Source organism: Eufriesea mexicana, unplaced genomic scaffold (assembly GCF_001483705.2).
Source record: "Eufriesea mexicana isolate 0111107269 unplaced genomic scaffold, ASM148370v2 scaffold3497, whole genome shotgun sequence".
Classification (NCBI taxonomy): Eukaryota; Metazoa; Arthropoda; class Insecta; order Hymenoptera; family Apidae; genus Eufriesea; species Eufriesea mexicana.
Window position 1 is genome coordinate 204,820 of NW_016911511.1, and position 25,504 is coordinate 230,323.

Consider the following 25,504-nt stretch of genomic DNA (forward strand, 5'->3'; position numbering starts at 1 on the left):
CATCTTTCATACCAATATACGTGTATTTGCATACATCTGATTAAATCATCACTAACCATGTTGCATGAATATTTTTCAATTTAAGTCAACTGCAAGTAATTGACCAGTGCCAACCATGTTGTCTGCATTTTAAGCAAGAAGTCTACGAATACAGTGATGGCTGTAACTCTGAATCAAGCTTAAGTGGACTTCATGCATACTCGCATTTACAAATACGAAGTTTAACTGAATTTATGTATGAAATACGGGTCAAGTATTTATATCGCAAAATTTCTTCCTTTACCATTATTAAAATTGAGACACTATTATTCGTAATAACTTCGTTTATTTATCAGGAATTTTGTTTATTGTAGATATCAGCAATGAGACCACTTGCTCAATCGTGCATTCCGTTGTACAGAAAGTGTACCGAATCAAAAATTAAGGCGAACAAAGATTAGAAAGTATATTTTTCACTCGACTATGAAAGGCACATCGCTATCGAAGAATTGGAACAGGAGAGTCGCGAGATTTTCCGTATAATTGGCTCCGCGTGCGGCATATCGATATCGAGCGGGTTCGTTACGCTTTCTAAGCGGGCCCATTCTCGAATATTTTCCCTGGAAAATGCTAGATCGCCTCCACAATGGGCAATTACACGCGCTCGTAAGCCTTTCCGATTACGGACGTTCGAACGCGTTCCATTCGCATTTCCCTTTGTCCCCGTTTTTCCATTCGCCTTTTGTACCAACGCACGGCCAATTAGATCAAGATTCATCATCGATTTCGCTCACGCTCCTACCTCGAAAACCATGGAATCAATCGCGGTGATACGAATTTCCAAATTGTTGTGCGAATTTTTAAAAACTGAAATTTCCGTTCTTTTTTCTTTGGCAATTCGTGGATAATGTATGTGCTTTAATCGGATTTGATTAGGGATTTTATTAGTAAGGATAGGTGCAAAATTATTGGACAATTTGCGTGTCAACGTGTGAATTGTCGGATTGAAGTATGGTGGAAATTAGGCATGGTGAAGGCAAGTGTTTGTATACGGCATACCTGTCTATCGTTTCCGTATTGGAATGGCAAATTGACATAGTAGGTAACGGAATTACAGGATCGTACGTGCGTCAAGATGACACAATCAAGACTGATAACGTAAAGCAAACGAAGATATTAACAGGAGACGTAAATGTTCTCTTATATCTCGCAAACAAAACTCAGTTCACTTTTATCACCCTTTATAAGCATCATAATTCATTTCCGAAGCGCTCCGTACATTGTCATAAATCAACATACTGATCTAGATTTGCATTGATCGTTGTTCTTCATAAAAATCAAATAACCTACATATATCAATTTGAAGCCCTCGTAAATACGACCAATAATTTAATTATTCGATATTGATCCAGAAATGGATAGAAGAAGGAATACAATATGTAATAAATACATAAACAGAGAAATATTTAATTGCAATATGTAATATATATTATATATTGCATTTATAATATATTAATAACGAATATGCAGATATAGGTATATTTTATTTAATTTTACTTTAATAGAAATTTGAATATAGTAAATTACTGAAATATCTTTTATTTCTTCAAAGTCTTTGAAGAATCTCCAAAAATTTTCAGAAAGATATGAATCGTTATGTTCTCAAAGATCTTTCGTAAAATTCTTCGATTTATAGATAGAGACTGACAGTCGTAACATTTTTACGAAGCAACGTGTCTCAAAAAATCAAATATTTACTTCCCACTCGACTGACATTATTTTCGTTTTAGACTGTATTTATCTCGTTTACAGACGTCCGTGTCAACGAACGAATCGAGAGAAATAAGAAACGCGACCGTCGGGGAAAGGGGGAGAGGGCAAGTATTAAGGTACAGATTGAAAATTGAATTATTTACAGGCGAGTCGACGCTTAGCATGTAAATCATACAGGAATATTACTTTGCCTAGTTTCACCCTGATGCAGCTTTCTCCCAGCTTCTTCCGGAGAAACACATTTATTTCTTCCCTGGGTCCTCGTCTAATTCTATGGCCTCGCTGTAACCGACTATAGCACCCATGGGAGTAACTCCCGTAGAGATCGTGATCCATGTCCTCCATTTGTTTATTCACGTAAACCGTAATTTTATGTTAATTGAATAATAAACGTCAGCTATTTATGAATTAGAGTTTGAAGACCCTCCTCTTGTGAGAGTGTTTGAGGTTAGGATCTACTTGTTTATCAATTGAAATTCAAAGATTCCCCAAAACTCAGTCCTCTCATACGAGAGTTTGAAGTTATGACCTATTAGTTTATCAGTTGGGAATTATGGATATTCTAAAATTGTTTTGAATAATAGTTATAGACTTTGAGGTTAGGACCTATTTGTTTATTAGTTCAGAATTGTGGGTATTCCAAGATTTCTCTAAATAAACGTTATAGAGTTTGAGATTTCGACCTATTTGTTTATTAGTTGGGAATTGTTGGTATTCCAAGATTTTTCTAAATAAGCGTTATAGAGTTTGAGGTTGGTACCTATTTGTTTATTAGTTGGGAATTGTAGATACTTCAAAATTATTTTATATAAGTGTTATAGACTTTGGGGTTAGGACCTATTTGTTTATTAGTTGGGAACTGTGGATACTCCAAGATTTTTCTAAATATGCGTTATAGAGTTTCAGGTTAGGATTTATTTGTTTATCAATTGGGAACTGTGAATACTCCAAGATTTTTCTAAATATGCGTTATAAAGTTTGAGATTAGGACCTATTTGTTTATCAGATGAGAACCGTGGATACTCCAAGTTTTTCTAAATATGCGTTATAGACTTTGAGGTTAGGACCTATTTGTTTATTAGTTCAGAATTGTACGTATTCCAAGATTTCTCTAAATAAGCGTTATAGAGTTTGAGGTTTCGACCTATTTGTTTATTAGTTGGGAATTGTTGGTATTCCAAGATTTTTCTAAATAAGCGTTATAAAGTTTGAGGTTAGGATCTATTTGTTTATTAGTTGGAAATTGTGGGTATTCCAAGATTTTTCTGTATAAGCGTTATAGAGTTTGAGGTTAGGATTTATTTGTTTATCAGTTGAGAATTCTGGATACTCCAAGATTTTTCTAAATAAGCATTATAGAGTTTAGGACCTATTTCTTTATCAATTGGAAATTGTGCCTACTCCAAGATTGTTCTAAAAAAGCGTTATACAGATTGCTGTTTGGATTTATTTCCAAATCATGGCATTCTTTCAATAAATCTTTCAATAAAACCTCGTCGCTGATGCGGTTTTATAAAGAAATTAATTAGCAACAGGTTGGTTATCGAATCTCGAATGTAACTCGGGATTCCTCGTGTTTGTTTTAAGCTTTCGAGTCTTCTGTCGAACAGTTGGTGCTTCATTTTTTTATTCGCATCGACGAATCGATCCTATCGAACCTGTTTCATACACGACCGCTGTTTTCAAAGCGATCTGACCGTACTTTTCGTTTTTCGTTTTTAAATGGAATCGAGCCGCGAGTTCGTAATGAGAAGCAGAGAACGTGCTATTCATTTTTCCTGGCCGATCGTCGGGAAATTGTTCCTGAAAATAACCTCTTATGCGATGTTTCCAGTCACGCGCCCTGTATCTCGAAACGTAATTAACTGCCTTATAACGTTATTGAGCTTTTAGTATAAAAACGGCCGTTCAATTACGTAACTGAACTTTTACCTGTTTCCACGAACGTATAGCGCCTGAACGTAGGCTATCAAGAATACATTGCTGTAACTCGGCACGTAGTTCAGTAGGTCGCCATTTTCTTCAGTTTTTAAATTTTCACGTTTAATTTCCCAGAAATTCGAATAAATTAAATCGTTGTCGCGTGAAAGATACAAAAATACAAAATAAATCTTTAAATGAGGGATCATATGGAGGAGGTTAAAGGAAAATTACGAATGCCATAAAATACTTTTATCCGATTATATTTTTTTTCCATCGTCATGAGTAAATACAACTATAAAAAATATCATAACAATTATATACAACGATAATTAACGTATCCTTAAGTCGCGTGTAAGCAACGACGCGGTAGCGCTACGAAAACATATCAACGGAGTATTCGAAAGAAAGAAAGAAGGTGAACAACAATGAAATGTGTGTTCCCAACAGCGAATCCAATGTAACGAGCATTGTATTGTACATACAGATCATTGAATCGCGAAATTGTCGAGACTAACGCGGCTGGAATGCACATAACCTATACGCGTTCTAAACAAAGATGGCGTGGTCGCGCGTGGACGACGCTCAGAGGCAATGATTTCTGTGAAGTGCAGTCTTGCGATTCCGCGGATCGTTCGAGCGCTATACGATCGAGACAAAACGGAGGTATAAAAGATCTAAAGTGACGGTACACGATGATCCACGGCCGGGTGATCGTGTATCGCCTTTCAGGCTCCATTCGATCCGTCCAGATCCTCCGTTAAACGCTTAATCTCTCGTGGTTTCTCGAAGAAAGTGCCGATCGACTCGTACCCTGGACGCTTTCGATTGGCCCTCTTACTGTCGTATCATGGCTGAAAGGAAAAAATAAACGTCCATCAGACTTTTTCTCCCGATACACTCACACGAGTCGCTAAACCCTAAGTGATTCCTCGATTATCCGTAGCGCTTTATCGATTAGTAACGTTGAACGAATATCAGGCCAGATAAAGCTTTATTTCGACAGTTCCGAATATTTGGCTAGTCTACTAAGATAGGCACGTTTGAACTTTTGACAATTGGACTCGAGATAATACGAACCTGAGATAACATTTCGAGTGACTTTCTTATATCTATCTGTGTGACGTGTAATTCAAACGAACCAACGACCTTTCTAAATGCTCACGAATGTCAGTCTCTACTTCTGCCCCTAATTATCCTAATATCCTAATTGGTCTCATTAGGAAATTTAACTAGCATAGTTTTTCTCGGAGTAACTTAAACCTGATTCAGGATATTCTTCCAACAACGTCGTACAGGGGATAAGAAGTTAAACGGTACGTCGTCCCGAAAACGGCTTTCCCCTGATACACGGTTAGGGTTCCCATCGACGGTAAACCGAGAACGTTAAATCCCGCCGCGTCGTAAAACCAGTTTCACCAAACTTCCTCGCCCGACCAACGACGATTTATCGTCGACCTTAACGGCCAGCCCTTACAAGATAATCCGCCTCGCGAAAAATCTTGATGCACGACATGCTTGACGTTTACATGATAAAACTTGGCAAGCCTCGCCTGCATAGGGAAATTCCAAAGTTCCCCTTTCAAATTTCTTCCATTCATCGTCATCGATTCCGCGATATCATCATTCAACGATCGTAGAAGGTTGATTAACTACCAGAGAATAGATGCACATGTCGATCTACAAAGGACTGACGATTTTTGATACCTGGACTTTGAAGGAAGCTGTCATACGAAGAAAAACAACATACGTCGAACTACAAAGGGTTGACAATTTTTAATACCTAGATTTCGAAGGAAGCTGTCATACGAAGAAAAACAACATATGTCAATCTACAAAGAGCTGACAATTTTTATATCATAGACTCCGAAGCTGTCATGCAAAGAGAAACAGCGTATTTCGATTTACAAAGAGCTGACAATTTTTATATCGTAGACTTTAAAGGAAGCTGTTATAGAAATAAAGTCATCAAATAACATATGTCGATCTACAAAGGGCTGATAATTTTTGATACCTAGATTCCGAAGGAAACTTTCATACAAAGAGAAACAGCATATGTCGATCTACAAAGGGCTGATAATTTTTGATACCTAGACTCTGAAAGAAGCTGTCATACAAAGAGGAACAGCATACGTCAATCTACAGAGGGCTGACAATTTTTATATCATAGACTCTGAAGCTGTCATGCAAAGAGAAACAGCGTATTTCGATTTACAAAGAGCTGACAATTTTTATATCGTAGACTTTAAAGGAAGCTGTTATAGAAATAAAGTCATCATACCTCTGCCTTCTGGATTTCCACGCTATTCAACGCCATAGTTTCTGGGACAGGTTCCTCCTGCGAGCTATCGACTTTCACGCCGAAGATGGTCTTGTACATGAAGGATGTGAGAAGAGCGCCACCGATAGGGCCGAACCAATAGATCCAGTGATGGGTCCACTGATTGTTCCACAGGGCTGGTGCCAACGACCTGGCCGGGTTCATGCTGCAGCCCGTGTAAGGGCCGAACGCGAGAGCAAGGGCAGAGACTGTCAGGCCGAATCTAATTGGCACCGAGTCGGAGTTTTTCGCGTTTCTACTGTCCCAGACGGCGCACGCGACCAGCATTAGTATAGCAGTGGAAATGCCCTCGAGCATCAGACCCTGAATGGCCGATAGGTCTGCGTGTAGATCAGTCACGCAAAACATGCCTATGTCGTCCTGGGTCTTGCTGGTCAGGCGACCCGACGGAGTCACCATCTGCAATCCAAGTTCCGCTTTTGGTTCGCTATCGTACATCCACTCGCTCCTCTAATCGAAGGTTTGGTTAGGATCAGTGCCGAGGATAATCCGATTCATCTCGATACTGTCGACGAAGGTCAATCTAGGATCGATGCGTTGGCTCGGATTTAGTTAAGATCGAGGGTCACGATGATCGATGGCTAATCGAGAATTAGCGCGACGATTAAGGTTTGGTCTGGATGGTAGTTCTGTTCTACGCGAAGATTAATTAATGACTCGTGCAACGGTTTGGTCTGAGTTGAAGATTTATGCCGGGATTCGGTTATCATCGGTATAATGGATGTACTTGTGACCTGGGTGAGAATTAATCGAGAATTCGTATAATTGGTGCGATAAATCTAGTTCTATCGTTTCAACGGTACACCTGAAATTTAATCGAAGATTAATGCCACGAACTATCCAATCTCGTTGCTATAATGTAAAAACCCTGTGAGCTGTTTAACTTCGTGAGCTAATTGAGGATCAGGGTGATCGGATTACTCAGTTTTATTGCTTCGAGAACGAGTATTGCTTCGAGCAGCAAACTAGTTGATTTAATTGAAATCTAGACACCTTTTTTCCTCTCTCAGTCTACCTGTGCTCGCCTCGTCTCTAGAACTAGTTGATGATTTAATTGAAATCTAGACACCTTTTTTCCTCTCTCAGTCTACCTGTGCTCGCCTCGTCTCTCCTTTATCTCGTACTTTATTTAACCCATCGATCAACAAATGGTGTAAAAGTGTGCTGCAGATAAAAGCTGATAAAGACCTAACTTGTCTACCTATTGTTGACAAGCATTCGTGTGTCAGGTGTTTGTTTTCAAAGAGTGCTTGACCGCAGTTGACAGATAGGGCGACAATGTCGTCACGGTTGCGTAAGTCTGCTCCGGTTACACACGACGATCGTCTCTCCTGAAGCGAAGATTAGGCAAAGGTCTTAAACCTCGATAACCGAATGCGCGTTAGAGTAGATTTGCAATCACGTTTCGATCTTTTTATTGAAATCCTATAAACACCGGTCTTCTTGTCAACGATCGTGAGTGTTCTCGCGATGTCTCCCTATCACTGTTCAAGCAATCCACGAATTATCCTCGGCAAGCGAATCGTAACTAAAATCACCGCTTTACCAACCTTCAGCATGCCAAATCCCAGGATGCTACCGACCATTTGGCCCAATATGTACACGAAACCTTCAGGAATGGTCTTTAATCCAAGCACTACTGACCCCACCGTGATGGCAGGATTGACGTGTGCGTCGCTGATATGCCCAACACACTGAAACGAAAGAACTTTTGTCAAATTTTGGCAGAATTCAAGCAGAACTATAAACATTTAGGTCATTCCTCAAGTTCTCTCCGAAGAGATACCCCAACGTTCGGCAAACATAGTAGCTTCGCATGAATGTACACAGCTATCAGTGTATCTCTTTATAAACATAGCTGTGGTGTTTGCTAAACGTTAGGATGCTTCTTTCCAAAGAACAGAGCTGACAGCTAACAAGCTCGAGATAATTGAGCGATGCCAAACTGTGGAAGTCGAAAGTCTCGACTTATGCAACCAACGAAACGCCAATAAAAGGCTGTCAAAGGATCCAAAAAGATCATCAATCGAGGAATACCAACCTGAATTACAATCATCACAGCGAGACCAAAGGTTAAAGCGATTTGGAAGTGAGAAGGGATGACTCCCAAGCTGCCGACGCATCCCATGCAACCAACGAACACCAGCATGGAGGTGCCGATGGTCTCTGCCAGGACGGTTAGCACGGTGTTCTTCAAAGCCCCGTCGCCTTGCATCAGCTTCTTGAAGCCTGAAATATGAAACACCCTTTAGATGACTCGTGTCTTATTAAATAACCGAAGTTATCCGTTCCTGCTCTGTTCCACAGCTAAACTGTTGATGCAGGTTACGGCGCGAAAATATTCCACGTCGAAGTGAAACTCGCAAGCCTAGCAGCTACAGGTGGTTTTATTTTATCGCATAACATAAACCTAATCGAACATTCGAAACGGAGATCCGGGTGATCTTATTACGAGGAAATACCCTGTTCCGGAATGAAACTTCGTAGGTGTAACTACAGGAAGTTTCATTCGAGTATCACGAAGCTGACCCTGATGGTACACTTTTGAAACACGAAATTGACGAAAATATTAATAAATATATATCCTTTGGAGGTTAAATTGGTAAATTTGGTTAGTACAGGAGATTTCAGTTGCGTTAATCCAGGTGTGAATCATCGTTTCGATAAATTATTACAGGTATTATCATTTTCGCGTCACGAAGCTCACTTTCGAAACACGATACTGAGCGTTTCGATGACGGAAATATCAATAAATATATTTCCTTTGGAGATAAAATTGGTAAATTTGGTTAGTACAGACGATTTTATAACCACTATCCGGACGTGAACTATCGTTTCGATAAATTATTACGGATATGACTACAGGTAGTTTCATTCACGCGTCATGAAGCTGACTCCGGTAGTATAGCTTTGAAACCCGAAACTGAGCTATTTGGTAACGAAAATATTAATAAATATATTTCCCTTCGAGTTGAAATTGATAAACTTAGTTAGTACGTGCGATTTCAGTTGCGTTAATCCAGTTGTGAACTATCGTTTCGATAAATTATTACAGGTAATTTCATTCATGCGTCACGAAGCTAATTCCGGTGCTACACCTTTGAAACACGATACTGAACGATTCGGTGATGAAAATATTAATAAATATATTTCCTTTCGAGGTGAAATTGGTAAATTTAGTTAGTACATGCGATTTCAGTTGCGTTAATCCAGTTGTGAACTATCGTTTCGATAAATTATTACAGGTAATTTTATTCATGCGTCACGAAGCTAATTCCGGTGCTACACCTTTGAAACACAATACTGAACGATTCGGTGATGAAAATATTAATAAATATATTTCCTTTCGAGGTGAAATTGGTAAATTTAGTTAGTACAAGCGATTTCAGAACTGTTATTCAGGTGTGAACGTATCGTTTCGATAAATTATTACAGATGTGATTACAGATAGTTTCATTCACGCGTCACGAAGCTGACTTCGGTGATCCACCTTTGAAACACGATACTGTGCGATTCGGTGACGAAAATATTATTAAATATATCTCGTTTCGAGATAAAATTGGCAAATTTAGCAAGTACAGGCGATTTCAGTTACGTCATGCAGGCGCGAACGTATCGTTTCGATAAATTATTACAGGTGTGACTCGGCGCACAGCAAAGATAGAGATGTATCTCGACCTTTGCGACTTTCCATCGTATAAAAATGTTCCTTTCCGTTCCACTCGTCAACGTGGCAGACATTTACCGTGACGTCGACGACGTTTATCATGTATAGAAGACACGCCAAACGACCGCTCGTAATGGTCTTCCCGAGACTGCAGTCTCGACAGGTGTCGAGAAGGACAGAGTCATTCCCGTCGAGGCGAACCTCTCCCGAATGAGTGGAACAGCCGAAGATACGGGTGAAAAATTAATAAATCTATTCTTCGCTCGTCTACCCACACTGCAGGGCGTTTGAGGACTCGAAAACTATTGAATTATAAATTCCTCCACTTGCCGGGCTATCCTCAGAAGGAGAACTTGGATCACAAAGAAAGCCTCGATATTACTCGGGGAAAATATGCGAACAGACGATACCGCTCTCTATCTATTCTTTAATTAAATTCTTTTAAATCCTCTTCTCCTCCAGTTTCACCGAATGCTTTATCACAGTGTCACCTTATCACGCTTTTCTTGTACACTTCCAATACAATCGGAAACGCGTCTTCTTTCTTCGAATTTGTACACACGGATAAAAACAAGGCTTGACATACGAATCTAAGAAAAACAGAAGCGATAAACTTGTAACACATTTATCTCTTTAAACGAAGAAAACGTAGTGATATTGTTTAAATGTTTGCAACGCTTAATGTCATATTCGGTATCTAATTTGTACTCTGGTTTAAGATTGAAAATACAATTTTCGATTCGTCTGTCACTTGTGTCAAGCATCGTTGAAGCTCCTCGATGATGACATCACTGTCAATTCGCCTTTGTATTAAAAATTTCGAATTTTTATCGTTCAATTTGTCGAATCTTCTATCAAGATTACTTAACGCGAAGGAAAATATGATACAAGTTTATCGAGTTCAGTCGGAGAGGTATTGACGTTTACGTGGACATCTTACCGCAATTCGAAACCATTCTGCGTGGACGCTTCCTAGCCAGCACGCTAGCCGTGTACGCGGAACCACTTCCACCGATGAAATAAGTAGTTGAAGCAAAAGCTGGTCGTGCTAGATTCGTCCACGAAGGACGACGTGCACGTTGATACAGCTCTGTTGACAGCTGATTAGCCACTCTGCACGACGCAGCATGAAAATTGTTCAGCCGAGTGATAGCCGAGTGTAAATACTCCTACATCGTACGGCACTGACACCAGAATGCAAATATTGCCTCTGTTTCCTCGCCTTCTATCGTGCAGATTAGTATTTTTGGGAATTTAAACACCGAGCTGGACTATCGTGCAACGATCGACAGAGAGTACGGTTTTCTTTCGGACACCCTGTAGATCTGTGGCAATTATTCAATCGTCTAGTGGGAACGGGGAAAATCTTCGACAAATTATCGTTTCGTCACGAAAGGATATGCAACGCTGGCGACGTTTATGATCCGCGTGGAAAACAAGATGGCGGCCTGCCACGATTCCCCTTGAAATTCCCTAGCAATCGGTAATAAATTCGTTTTACTGCTGCCGCGCCTGGAGAATGCAAAATTTCAATGACGTCGATGTCACTCGGAAATTGTACTTGGGTAATGATAGATCGGAGGATCGGTTGTAAATCACTACGTCACTAAGATAACGTCAGATGCAGGGAACCCGAAGCCGCGGAGCTAATCATGCAACAGCGCATACGAACGGTGTTCCTTCTGCTAAGATGGTTTCATAATCTCCTGGAAGCCACGATACCGACTACTTCCGTTAATTTTCGTACAGGGGATTTCATAATTATTGTTTCTAATTGAACAGGGAACACGGAAGTGCGACGACGCGGTATGAATTTCCTTCGACGAGGTGTTCGAGGACGTGTCGTATTGGAGGTTAGGGAATTGATTAATTGACTGATTGATTCGATTACAGGATATTTCAAAACTCGTGCTGCTGATCGAACTCGGAACGAAGTAATTCGATAGACCTGTGCAGAGTTTTGGTTTTGAGGTTAGGAAGCTGTGCATCGAGAGTTTCGGTCATTTGCCTACAGGTGCTTTCAAAATATGTTTCACTAATTAATCAATGGAAATTAATTAATAGAAGGAACTGTCAACATGAATTATTTTCATAAAAAGCGAATTATTTCGCTACTATACAGGTCGTTTCAAGATAACTAATGTCAATTTTTTGACGTGTCAATTATTTGAAAACAAATTAATATCGTAAATAATTCTTCCTTAAAGTCATAATGAAAATAGTCTAAAAAAGACTTTATTTTAAAAATCTTATTCCAATATAGGACGTTTCAACATATGCAATACTAATTTTCCCAGCATGGGATAGGCTAACAACATAAATAAATCGTTCTTAAACTTTCAATGAGACTATTTCAAAAAGAAACCTTCGTTATATAGGACGTTTCAACTTTGTTTTAACTCTATACAGGAAGTTTCAAAATAAAGTATGGAAATTCTGGGAAGTATTTTCAAATGACCCTAATCCCTAACAAAATGTCATCGTATTCGCATCATGAAGGTTAACTACCGACTTATCAATAGCTGTCATTATTTCCATACTGGAAGTTTCAAAATTAATACTAGTTTTCCCGCCGTAGAATAGATTGACGACATAAGTAAATCTTATTTAAAATTACAGTGAGACTATTTGAAAAAGAAACCTTCGTTATGTAGGATGTTTCAATTCCATTTTAACTATATACAGGAAGCTCCATAATTATATTCGAAAACTCTGGAAACTATTCTAAAATGAATCTAACCGATACGAAAATATTATTCATTCGCATTACGAAGGTTACTATGTACTTATCGATACTTCTTGTTACAGGAAGTTTCAAAATACTAGTTTCTCCTCAACGGAATAGACTGACAACATAAATAAATCATTCTTAAACTTGGAATAAGACTATTTCGCAAAAATACCTTCGTTATATAGAATGTTTCAATTCCATTTTAACTCTATACAGGAAGTTTCAAAATAATATTTGTAAATTTTGCTATGTATTTTAAAATTACCCTGACCCCTACGAAAATATTACCAATTTGCATCACGAAGATTACTACCTAATTATCGATACTTTTCGTTACAGGATGTTTCAAAACACTAGTTTGCCTTCAATAGAATAGACTGACAACATAAATAAATCATTCTTAAACTTGCAATAAGACTATATCGAAAGAAACCCTTCGTTATATAGGATGTTTCAATTCCATTTTAACTCTATACAGGAAGTTTCAAAATAAGATTTATAAACTCCGCTAGATATTTTAAAATTAACCTAATCTCTACGAAAATGTTACTAATTCGCATCACGAAGGTTGCTACCTAATTATCGATACGTTTCGTTACAGGAGGTTTCAAAATACTACTTTTTCTTCCACGGAATAGTCTGACAACATAAATAAATCATTCTTAAACTTGAAATGAGACTGCTTCGAGAAGTAACCTTCGTTATGTATGACGTTTCAACTCCGTGTTAACACTATACAGGAAGTTTCAAAATACAAAGTTACGAGACAAGCGCGAACGTTACAGTTAATCATCGCTGCGTTCGAAAACCCGTTTCCAGTCAATATTACAGCATCGAACGATCTTTCGGAAAAACAGGGCGTGCTTTTTCCCCACCGAAACACGCGGTTCGTTCGCAGGGCTACGAATTTCCTCTTCCAGCCGCGAATACCCGGAAAGTAATCAGAGTGCACGCTCGGAAGAGTGCACGGTGATTGATGTAGCTCTTCAGCATCGCTATCGATCCGTCCCGATGAAAATATCCATACCCGTGGAAATTGGATCCATACCCGAACCCATGGATCCGCGATCTCGTTACCTGCAATTACTGAAAATCCCGAGGAACGCCAAAGGGAAACAATTTCGCTGTTATCGGCAACCGGATCGATACCGATTCACCTTGCTCGAATTTCCCCAACTTTATCCACGTTTTATTCGTGCGTCAATTTTGAATATCTACAAATCCGCGAAATCCTCAAATTTCAACGTTCGATCAACGTTTTTACACCGATCCCAAATGTAATCCGAGCAATTTCGAATTTTCCAACACTAGTCGCGTACGGAGTAGATTTTAATTAACGAATGTATAAAATGGATTACGATAATTGTACTCGGTACTGAAGATGACATAGTCGTCCGATAAATACAGTTGCATAAGAATGTTAATGTAGAACGATTTGAAAATAGCACGCAGCCTGTTCCCCACAATCGAGTCGCTTTATCTCTTTTTCCAAAGTGTCAGCCTAATCTAAAACATGCACCGACATAGATAACGATACTTAGTAGAAAATTATTTTAAACGCGTTGGAAAATTAACGAAACTCGATCGGGAATTAAGATAAGATGGCGAATTAATAGGACAGCGAGGCAATTTTGAAAGGCATTAGAGAAAAATGCGGGAAGACCGTGTGTTTTTTGCAAGAAAGCAAGTGTAATATTTCGAAAGAGATAATTGGACTTTAAAACCGGCGAGTGCAACGAAGCGTATCGTTGCTCACTTTTACGTCGGCGAACGGGTAATTGCGATCCACTGGATGCATCGTAATTACATGTTATTTATGCCAGTCGCATTGTTTCGCTCGCCCACTAGCGCCACTTGCACGTTTTCTCCCGTCCCCGCCGTAGGTGGTCAACTTCCTTACCTAACCTCTCTGTACCCTTCGCGCGTGCTAATTGCAATGGCGGAGCACGGTCAAAATGTCCGCGGAATTGCTGGAAAAGTGTACGCGATGGACAAGAAACGACGCGAACTTTAAAGTCGATTCGATTTCGAGTAGTCTTATCTTCGACTAGCAGTCTTATCGAGCCACTCGTGTCTCGCTGTTGTAAATCGCGCGAATCATCGAGATTTCTCGATAATGACGAGACTTACGTATGTAGATCTACGATATCGCGAAATTTTTCCCTGCCTGGTTTATCGCCTTCGAAATTTTCGCTCTTCTCGGGACTTTTCGGTTCCAAACTTCCATCGAGATAGCTTCCCGTAAATAGACGAAGGAGACACATCTGCAACGCAAATTTCGCCGACAAAGAAACCGGAGAAGCTCGATTATAAGCCCGCCATTGTCGCGGCGGAGCAAAGTTCCTCAAAGCAGCAGGATTACTTAATAACAACGATGGTTATAACAGGGAGCTGCAAAGTCTGTCGAGATGCTAGGAAAGTAATTATAGACATTGGTCGCGCCTCCTAGATTACCATACATTTCCTCTCACACCCTAACCTGAAAAAAGCGTCGGAAAGAAATCTAACCTAATTCCGCGAGACCTTCGAGCAATGTTCTGCTCGATTATCCATCGAAAGCGAGTTTTTAAAGTGTCCTCGAGCAGTATAGCCGACTCACGATTACCTCACAATCGGCTAATTCCGTCGAATCGGCGTCGAGAGATTACGCGGCAATTAGTCGGCATAATCTGCCTATTAGGGGGATGAACACCGTCAGATATAGCACACGCCGTGCTCGAATTGACTAATGGCTCGTGCCGACTCGGTCAGTCTGGCCAATCTAAGTCCACCGCCTTTGTTTCCTGTTCCAACCGTTCCTCCAATCGATTCCCATCTATGCGTGTTCCGGAAAGTTCCTACCGATTATCGGTAGGTGGCGTAAGGTCAGGTCTGAATATATCAGAACGATTGAAAACAAATGACACGCGTGCGTATCGCAAAAGACGGTACTTCGAGCATATTAGGAACAAAATTTGGATTCGATATGTTAATTTTTGTCAGTTTTATACGCCTTTGAATATGGAAGGAAACCAAGTGCATTTTAGGCATTTAGTACTTTCAAAGGCAAAAATGCCGCACAAGCGGCAAACAAAATACGCGCTGTTTATGACGAAGGTACTGTAGCTGAAAGAACCGTGCAGAAGTGGTGTGCTAGGTTTAAAGCTAGCGATTTCAACCTTAAAGATCAAGAACACCCGGGTAGGCCCTCCACTACGGATGAAGATCAGATTAAAACGCTGATCGAGAATAACCCACGTTATACGACACGTAAATTAGCGGAAACGTTAAATATGTGAAAATCCACCATCCACGAGCATTTTGCGAAGCTTGGCTACATAAACCGTTTTGATCTATGAGTTCCCCACGATTCAACGGAGAAAAATCCGATGGATCGCATTTCCATTTGCGACTTGCTCTATAAACGCAACGAGGAGACACCATTTTTGAAGCAAGTAGTGACGCGAGATGAAAAATGGATCATTTATAATAACGTTGAGCGAAAAAGATCTTAGGGAAAGCGGAATGAACCACCTTTAGCCACCCCAAAAGCCGGTCTTCGTCCAAAGAAGGTCGTGCTCTGTGTCTGGTGGGGTTGGAAAGGGATCCTGTGTTATGAGCTTTCACCAAACAACGAGACGATAAATTCAGAGAAGTATTGTTCCCAATTAGACGAATTAAAGACAGCAATTGAACAAAAACGTCCAGAAATAACGAATCGGAAGGGCATCGTGTATCACCAGGACAATGCGCGTGCGTCTTTGATAACTCGACAAAAGCTGTCGGAGCTCGGTTGGGATGTTCTACCCCATTCACCATATTCATCAGACCTCGCGACCTCTGATTTGCACCTATGAGATAAAAGATCACGTAGAAAAGTTTTTCGCTGAAAAACCTGAGAGATTCTGGAAGGATGGAATTATCAAGTTGCCTGGAAGATGGAGAAAGGTTGTAGAACTGAATGGCGCCTATATAATTTAATAAATGTATACTCGCGTTTCACTATTCCTTGAAAATCGGCATAAACTCTCGGGATAACTAATATGTGCGACTCGAGACGAGCAAATGGCGGTTTGCGAAATCCAAACGAGTCGAAGACGTTCAGTGCAAGTGTTATCGAGTAACCCCGATTGATGTAATTTAGTTTGAAATATGCAGTTTATTGCGATATGCGTGCAACTAACCATTTATAGTTGTATAACAAAGGATATATAATGTTTATTAATAGTAAAATGTACTGAAATACAAATAAAGGATGTAAATTCCAAAAAAGATTGGGACCAATGTTATCTGTTCAACACTGCTTCGAGTTAGGGACTGAATCTTGGAAAACAAAGAACCAAGGACAAGGTCCTTGGAACCTAAATTCAGCTAGTAACATCGTTGCATTGCTATAGTTTGCTCCAACACTGATTAATAACGCAATTGTCCGTCCTGAAAGTGGATATAAAATTATAAAACGGCCTGATTCGACGTCGACTCGCAGCTCGCGAACTTTCCAGATAAACTTGAACGACTTTTGCCAAATTCGAATAACTATGCTTCCGTTGACAGCAATGCGAGCTCACGTAGACCAGAAATCTCATATAAGGAAAGTTTTAGGATAAAGTTGGCGCATTTTATTTCCTTCCGCTCCAAATCCCATTCGACGTTCTACCCTGATTGATTCATAGTCGAGGAGTTACTTTCAAACGCTGCTGAAAATTTCATTTTATGTTTACACTCTCGTAATCAGTCTCGTATATAACTAAGTTGCGACACAACGGACTATGCTTTGTACGCGAAAACTGGAAAGATACGATGTCGATCGCGGAATTAAATTGGATTTAAAACAGAACGCAGTAAGTAGATACAACGTAAAGCCTAAAAACATTGATCTGTATCACTGCTCGAGGAAATAACTAGGGAACGCTAGAGTTCCCCATTTCGCTTCGCCGGTAAAAAAAATCCCCTAGGACTAGGAACTTTTTCATAAAATTTCGCGTAGACTATAGATTTTTAGAATATATAAAAGCAAGTTCTTTTTATAGTTCAAAATCGATCGAATTCTTTAACTGCGATTTTAATGGATCCATCAATTTAATAGGTTATGAGAGGTTAAAAACCGAGAATAGGTTAGGAATCGACTTGGAGCTTATAATAGATCGTTGCATTTCGACGACAAATGAGAGACGATAATACCGAGTGGAAAGTCTGATCGATATTAAGGGGTAAAAACCAGCTAGAGATAGAGAAAGTCGCGTCGCGAAAGCGAAAAAATTGTGTAAGTCGAGGGAGATGAAAGCCAATGGCGCTAGTGTCGTTTCGGTCAACGATCGGAAAACTTTCCCGGTCTTATCCGTGCTCGTCCTTTGTTTTTCGATGTTCATACAGATATCCACCCCTCGTGAGCTATTTTAACCGAGCGTATCTATCCACAGCTGTGTCATCACAAACGATAGCGCTGTTTCCATAATATTTGATAGATGTCGAGAATGACTGACAGTTCGTTCCGACTCCTCTAATCTGGGACTCTTTTCCATCCGAAACAGGGAGCTATCACCGAACAACCTAACCTAGACCTAACCTTGAGCTTCGTTCGCTAGAATTTGTCCGTCATGAATATATCAGTGTGAACTTAAATCCTGCCTCAGAAATAATCAGTGTTATGTGCACTTAAGAGGCACTTAGTCGCCATTTAATCAGATTCTAAAGATCGATGTTAATTAATATACCGAATTTAAAATTACGAATTTAATAAAATAAAATTAAAATAATTCTATGTCCTAATTTGCATACGGTTTTTTATTTACCGTTTTAAAAATATTCTCGACTTTATGGCAAAAAGTCTTCGAATTAAACAAAAAAATCGCCGAGTGCAAAGGGTTAATAAACGTTAATTCCTTCTTATTATTTCTTTTTAGTAATTATTGAATTTCGAGACAGATAATCTCGCAATGGAGATTCATGCTTCCTAAAATTAAAAGATATATTTTCGCTATAGTTTCGTCAGTATCAATATTGATTTTCAAAGAATCAAATGAGGGTGGAAAATGTAAAAAAAGGAATACTACGGTGCATATGATGAAACAACAGTCGAATATGTAATTCATTAAACAATTATTAAAGTCAAGTTTCGTAACCAAAAAATATTAACAAATTAGAAGCCTCAGCGTTAGAAAAGGAAAAGTTACTATAATTACAACCGGTGTAATTTTCGTTACCTATATTGTATACAAATAACTAATTTTTATATAACATTTATTTGTTTGAAATAAATTTAATCAAATTGCTATTATGAATTATATAAGAAATATATTTTATTTATAAAGCTTTGTGTATGTTCCTCGCACACGAAGCTTTCGAAAATTTTTCCTCTATTTTACGATTTTTATAATATACAGGGTGACCGTGTATGAAATATACCCTACACCAATAATAAAATTACATTTTCTTTATCGATGTTATATCAATGTGTCATATAAAGATTTTTTCTTCCAAATTTCGTGATTTACGACCCGTATCCAGATCCTTATTAAGAAAGCAAGAGTATAATTATGAGAGAAATGGCATAAATTCACGAAATTACCTGTTTTAAACCTCTGCGAATTTTAGAAGATATTTTCTTGAAGAATTTATAATTAAAATTAATTCTTGCTCGCTAATTTATCACGCGTTCTCGAGGAATGAGAGATTACTTTCTAAACCAGGTCTTCGACATGTCTTTAACACGCATCGTTCGTGATGGTATACCAAGAATTCTTACGCTCATCCTCATCGACCGCCATAACCTCGACGTTCCAGGAAAAGCAATTAAAAACGAACGCAATAATCGAGGACAAAACGAAGAGAAAAAATTTCATTGGATTGCCAAAAATTAGTTGTGTTAGGTTAGGTTAGGTTCACTCCAGCCCCCACCTCACTGTAGCTCCCTATATACAAGAAAGGTACAAAGAGGGTACAAATTATATTGACATTTTCGACTAATATCGTGGTGAGTTAATTTTCTTACATAAATAAGAGAGGAAAGTCCTATTGAGTTGTTATAGCCATTACAATTCAATAGAATTTGACTGAAAAATTCAATTATATTGACATTTTCGACTAGTGTGCACAAAGAATAACCCTTGGAAGAAATGGTGTCTCGTTGACCTAGTCTAACATGACAATAATAGATAGGCGAATTTTCACTACGAATTGCATTGCTGGAATTCTCATACCCACAAATCGAATCGTATACCATCGCGTAGAAAGCATAACCGGATCCATCGAGAATAGAATACGGCGATAAAGCGTCGGCGTAGATACAAGGTCAGTATTAACAGGTCAGTATTAACCGTTTGATACACGATAAAAAGAACATCTCTACTACTGTGCCAGCACATGCCGTCGATAGCTTGAAAAATGAAGTCAGGCGGAACGAATAGAGCGCCCCCCTTGCCCCGTCGCTCCCCCATTGCACGCTCCTGATCTCTGCACAATACGCGAATAGTTATCCGGGATACCCCAGAAACATACTGATTGGAAATTACCGACACTTGATGGAAACCAATCAGCGCGCCTATCTATTAAAACTGGACTGAAAAAGTGTATACAAGATAATCTTCTAAGCCTTTTAACATGTCAATTGTCGCTGGGGTTATCGATAGTCAATATTCGACTCGCTAGTGGCGCCATGGTGGTCGTTAGAGACACGCAACGTCAATGGTAATAAAATTATTTCGTCGAAATTAATCGCGATATTTATACAATTATCATTACCATCCTAATCTTGAAAAAAAAAAAAATAAATAAAATAACGCGTTATGGAATATATTTACATAACCTCACATTTAACCATATACATTTATATTATTTACGTATGGAGATGAAAAAAGCGTTTTGACAGAGAAATTATATCGAACTAATTCAAAATTGCACTACAATCTGTTTTAAAAATCGCTAAACATGAATGACAGCAATGTCATATTTTTAATAAACAAATTCTATTTATTTTAACAAAATTCATATTTTGTGTTTAGAATCAGCTTAAGTGTATAATCTGAATATCCAAAAAAACAGTGAGAATCATCTTTATACAGACAGGAAAAATTTACAAATTTTAATCCACCATATTGGATCCATTATTAAAATTTCAAAAATCGACTTTCAATTTTAAACCGCCATATTGGATTTGATAACTCAAATTTAAAAGTTTTAACCCTAGATTCGGAATCAGCAACCTCGAAAGCGGGACATAGCCAAAATTTATAAAAATCCTCGCACTTTTTGATTTTTCGCCAGTTTTGCTAGGCTCCTGGCACGCTGTGCACCGTGAGAATTATTCGACGATACGAGAAACATATGACATAGTCTCACATCGAACAGTTCCTCGATAGCAGTCGATACAATTACACTGAATTGTCGAGCATTCAAAACGTGGAAGTTTGCAGCCCGTCATTCGATATTGAACACCAGCGTCTGTATCAGCCACTCGTTCTTCACAATCGAACTAATTACACGAGATAAATTTGACAGGCAGCGATCACGAATCGCGAGAAATGTTACGCAGCGACGCGAGCAACACTCGCAGCACTGCAGTGCGCTGCAAAGGGACATTGGGCAATCGACTAGTAACGACATCGCACAGGGCTCCTTCGAAAGAAGTAAGCTTCACCGCTATGCTCCGGTGGTAAGGGAAAAGCCGAGCAGGGAACCTAACCAAACATCGAAGGGACCTCGATTCGATTTTAAAGCGAAGCTGATTTAAACTTACCTTTGAACCAGCCATCCCGATAACTGGAATAACCGGCTTCGGGACGATATTTCGTTATTCGCGAAAAGAATGCAACGATCGAAGCAGTGTTCCGTGCAATAATAACGTTGCGCAATCAAAAGGTTGATCTCGCGATGCAGTTATGCTATCAAGCCTGTGCTGCTTGTACTCGGCCACGTGAGCATTTGCAAACAAACACGCGAGTCCTCTATTCTGCATGCGTGGCATGTTTTTTACTTTTCTATTTCCTTTTTTTTCCCTGCATTTTTTATTAGTGGATCAAGTTCATAATGTTCTCCTTTTTCAAAGCGAATCGCGAACTAACCTCATTGTTACTCAGAAATTCGAAACTTCGTGATCCATTTTACGCCAAACTACGGTTAGAATTTTATTTCGAATCAGGTTTAGGTATTTTTTAACGGAAATAAATAAATCCGAGTTTTTTTTCTATTTGGAAGGAACATATGATGAGTCAAATATTATTCCAGAGTCGATATACGATAACTTTTTGCGTTTCATAATTATACATAACCAATTACGCTATCTTCTAGAAACGACCATGAAGATTGGAATAAATCTGCCATTTCGGTTTACGTATTTTTTGACAGAAATAAATAAATCCGACATTTTTTTTTAATCATTTGAAAGGAACATATGATAGTTCAAATATTATTCCAGAGTCGATATAAAATAACTTTTTGCGTTTCGTAATTATACGTAACAAATTCCGCCATCTTCTAGAAACGACCATAAAGATTGGATTAAATCTGCTATTTCGGTTTTCGAGAAAATCGCCCGAAATGGATAAAAATAGGATTGGAATTTATCGAATTTGTAATTAATGTACTTCGAAATAGAATTAAATATTTAATATTCAATTAAAAATTGAAACGTCTCCGAAATTACAAATCGAATCGAACGTTGATGCCTCGTGTTATTCGAGGAAACGTGTATTCTTGAAGTTATCAATATCGAACGATAATTTTTTCATTTTCGCCGAGGTCCCAGACATCTCTGTCTCCGCTGATTAATGAAAAATGGAAGAATTATAATCAGTGATGACACAAAAAAGAAGAAAGAAAAAAAATACAGTAAACTCGCATCCGTCTCGAAGACTTGTATTATTGTTGCCACAAATTAGCTCGACACGTCATCATTCGGTGCTGATTTCCAATGTTAATACATCGCTACGTATGTAATCGCACGTCGTTAGGAAATAATTCTTGCGAAACGATTCTTCGACAATTTCTTTTTTTCTTCAGGAAAATCCTAATTTTTTTTTTTCTTTCTCCAATGGTGCAGTCGTTATTGCTCGTTTCCCGAGAAATCTTAATTATTCTACGATCGAAACGCGCGATTTTTCAACGGAATTTCTGTATGATGTGTTTCAAGGTCACACAAGGAAGACACAGAAACCGAGTGTAACAGGTTTCCTTATTTTACGTAAGCATGACTCGCGGCTACCGATCGGTTTAATCGGTCCTCGACACCTGTACCAATCGGTAAACAGACAGAAATAACTGTCACAGACGATTATTTTTATCGTCGTTTAATCACAAATGATTCGCCAAGCTTGCAATTTATTGCCACTTTTTTATTGCACTCTCGTCGCGATTGCCGATATTGTTATTTAAGAGAGAGAGAGGAAAACGGATGCATAAACGTGCCTATGATATAATTTCATTCGTAATTCAATTTGTAAATAGATACAAGCAGAGAAAAATGTGATAACTCGGTGTTCGTGTCTTATGGAGAAGTTTTGAGGTTAGAATTAAGGTCAGTCGGAGTGCCATTTTGTTTTTGCAATTGTCGACACCGTGCAGCTGCTTTAATATAAATATAAAGATAAAGAGGTAAGATAGTTCCCTTAATATCAGAGTTTTCAAAGTTGAAACACGAAATATTCGCATCGAAACGACGTAATATTCCTCTTTCAAATATTTTCCCAAACGGTCTTATCGGTATTATATCGTTTTAATTAATATTATCTATGAACTATCGATCGTTCAAATCTTAGTCTTAAAATTCCCAAACTCTCTTGGTATTTACTTTCGAGATCACAGATTTTTCGTCATGGCCCAGAAGATATCGCTGGACATAACCTCAATTAGGCTGTATTAGCAGTATTACGTCGCAGATTAATCAGCTATCTTCGAAGATCTCTTATCACTGGAATTAATACAGACTTCTAAATGGCCGATTTCACTTGTCAAGCAACGTGAAAAATCCAAAAGTCAACAAAAATCAATATATCTCATTTTCCCTCTTCGATCTTTTATCATTGAAGCAAATATTTGCTAACGCTGTGTCAAAGAGTAACCGGATAGCTAAGAAGGTACAAAGTCGTTACATGACTAATCGCGATCGGCAAACAGAGATTAGTGAAACAGGAATCGATATCGAGTGTCTTAGAAGCGCGTATCTCGTCTTCGAATCATTACAATATCATACTAATTCATACAGAAAAGCCTGGCTCGACGAACGTCGTTAAATTCTCGTACAACATCCCGGTATATCGAAACAACTTTTTTACTCTCGCTGTCTACTGATTGACAATTCCTATTCATCAATTAACACACGGTACATGCAGAGACGTTCGAACGATGATGAAATATATCGACAATTGCGTCAAATTTGATCCCGGCGAGTCCTGTGCTTCCGGGCCACCCGGTATATACTTGTCCCGCGCGTTTGCATACCTTGATCATTCGCGAAAGACGCGCATGGGGAGCAGTGAGAATTTCGGAAATTAAATTGCACTCGTAATTGGCCTCGATTCCCCCATCATACCGGGTGTCCCGAAAGTACGATAGCAGAAAACAAGACGTCACTTTTTAACATCCAAACTCTCGTTTTTGTAATGCTATAAACTTGTAAATCTTGATTCGATTTTCTCAGGATGATTTTTATATCCTGCCTTCCCGAGTCGGTAGTTACACGACACCCTGTATACCCTCGAGGCGACTGACGATGCGCCGTGGAAGCCAAACAAACGCTATGCTATACCCGCGATCGTGCTCCATAGTGTTTTCTTCTATCCCGACGAAATAACTCTCCTCTCCTTTCTTCCCTTTTTCTCTCCTCTCCTCTCCTCTCCCGCGTTTCTCCGTCGTCTCTCACGACCCGCGTCCCAGTTTTCTAAGCGAGTGCGACTTACCTGAGCGCAGATCGTTAGACATGACGCCAGCTGTAGAGACACACACACACACTGTACACTGCGGCGCGGCGAGAGATCGAGAGCTGCGATCGAGATCGATGGGGAGCACCGTGGAGGAGCGAGTGCACGGTCGCTCGTCCCGATTGTTTGTGAACCGCCACGATCGTACGCACTTTTATCGCCACGGCACGTGGTCATTCGGCGGTTGATTCAACGTTAACCTCCTCCACGTAGCCCCCCCACCACCGCGCTCACCGCTCGCGTGCGCACCAGCGCGCGCACCGAGTTTATTCTCGATTCCTGAGCAGCCAGTTTATTTTTACCGCGTGCAACAAACTCCGACGGAGGCCGTAAACAATATAGGTGCGTCAACTCCCTGTCCCTGGCAAACTCGCGGGAACCTATAGGGTGGCCCCGTGAGTTTTGAGGTTAGGATCGATCCCATTCGTATTGCAACCTTTCGAGAGATATTTCCAGTGGAATATTATTTTCGCGAATTTCAGGTATTTACGCTGTTTTGGAAATTTATTTTAACGGGTGAGAGATGTTTGGAAATTTTTTTTCTTATTTTATCGTGCGTTCGAAATGTTTTGAAGGTTAGGAAACGAGCGATTTTGCTGCAACCTACTGCGAAATTTATGCTGGTCGAAAAGCAATGTTTTCAAATTTGAAATATTTCAATTTGTTTGAAAATTTATTCCACGGAGTGAGGGATGTTTGGAAATTTTTTTTTATTTAATTTCAACGAGTTAGAAATGTTTGCAGCGTTACTTGGGCTATGGGGTGACAGGCATCTGTGGCATTTTTAATATTTTTGGAATTCGACCAATCATTAAAATTTTTCCGAATATACAACTCGATGACGATGAATAGAATTTAGTGAAAAAAGAAAATTTTAGAGGGGATTTAATGTTAACGAATTAAAAATGTTTGGAGCATAACTTTGACTCCAAGGTGACAGGTATCTGTGGAATTTTTAATAACTTTGGAATTTGACCAATCAATGAAATTTTTCCGAATATGCAACTCGATGACATTGGATAGAATTTAGTGAAAAAATAAAATTTTAGGAGGGATTTAATGTTAACGAATTAAAAATGTTTGGAGCATAACTTTGACTCCAAGGTGACAGGTATCTGTGGAATTTTTAATAACTTTGGAATTCGACGAGTCCGTGAAATTTTTTCGAATATGTAACTCGGTGACGTTAAATAGAATTTAAT

At 39.1% G+C, this 25,504-nt stretch overlaps 1 protein-coding gene across 2 annotated transcripts; it reads right to left on the minus strand.

Annotated features, from left to right (window-relative positions):
- Nucleotides 1–3,918: 3,918 nt before the first annotated feature.
- On the minus strand, nucleotides 3,919–24,448 carry LOC108550923 (aquaporin AQPAe.a). 2 transcript variants are annotated; one of them, XM_017904846.1, is made up of 5 exons: nucleotides 24,282–24,448; nucleotides 8,055–8,242; nucleotides 7,564–7,707; nucleotides 5,954–6,412; nucleotides 3,919–4,526 (listed from the first exon to the last, which is right to left on the minus strand). In XM_017904846.1, the coding sequence occupies exons 1-5, from the start codon at nucleotides 24,301–24,303 to the stop codon at nucleotides 4,521–4,523; spliced, it is 819 nt and encodes a 272-aa protein (XP_017760335.1). In that variant the 5' UTR covers nucleotides 24,304–24,448; the 3' UTR covers nucleotides 3,919–4,520. The 2 variants fall into 2 exon arrangements, with proteins under 2 accessions (XP_017760335.1, XP_017760336.1); XM_017904847.1 differs by lacking the exon at nucleotides 24,282–24,448 and adding an exon at nucleotides 10,621–10,911.
- Nucleotides 24,449–25,504: the final 1,056 nt, after the last annotated feature.

Coding starts and splice junctions, on each gene's coding strand:
- LOC108550923 (XM_017904846.1), bottom strand. CDS start 24,303: ATGTCTAACGATCTGCGCTCAG. Junction 7,708..8,054: donor CTGTGATGATTGTAATTCAG/GTTGGTATTCCT, acceptor CTTTCGTTTCAG/TGTGTTGGGCATATCAGCGA. Junction 6,413..7,563: donor TGGGATTTGGCATGCTGAAG/GTTGGTAAAGCG, acceptor CTTGGATTGCAG/ATGGTGACTCCGTCGGGTCG.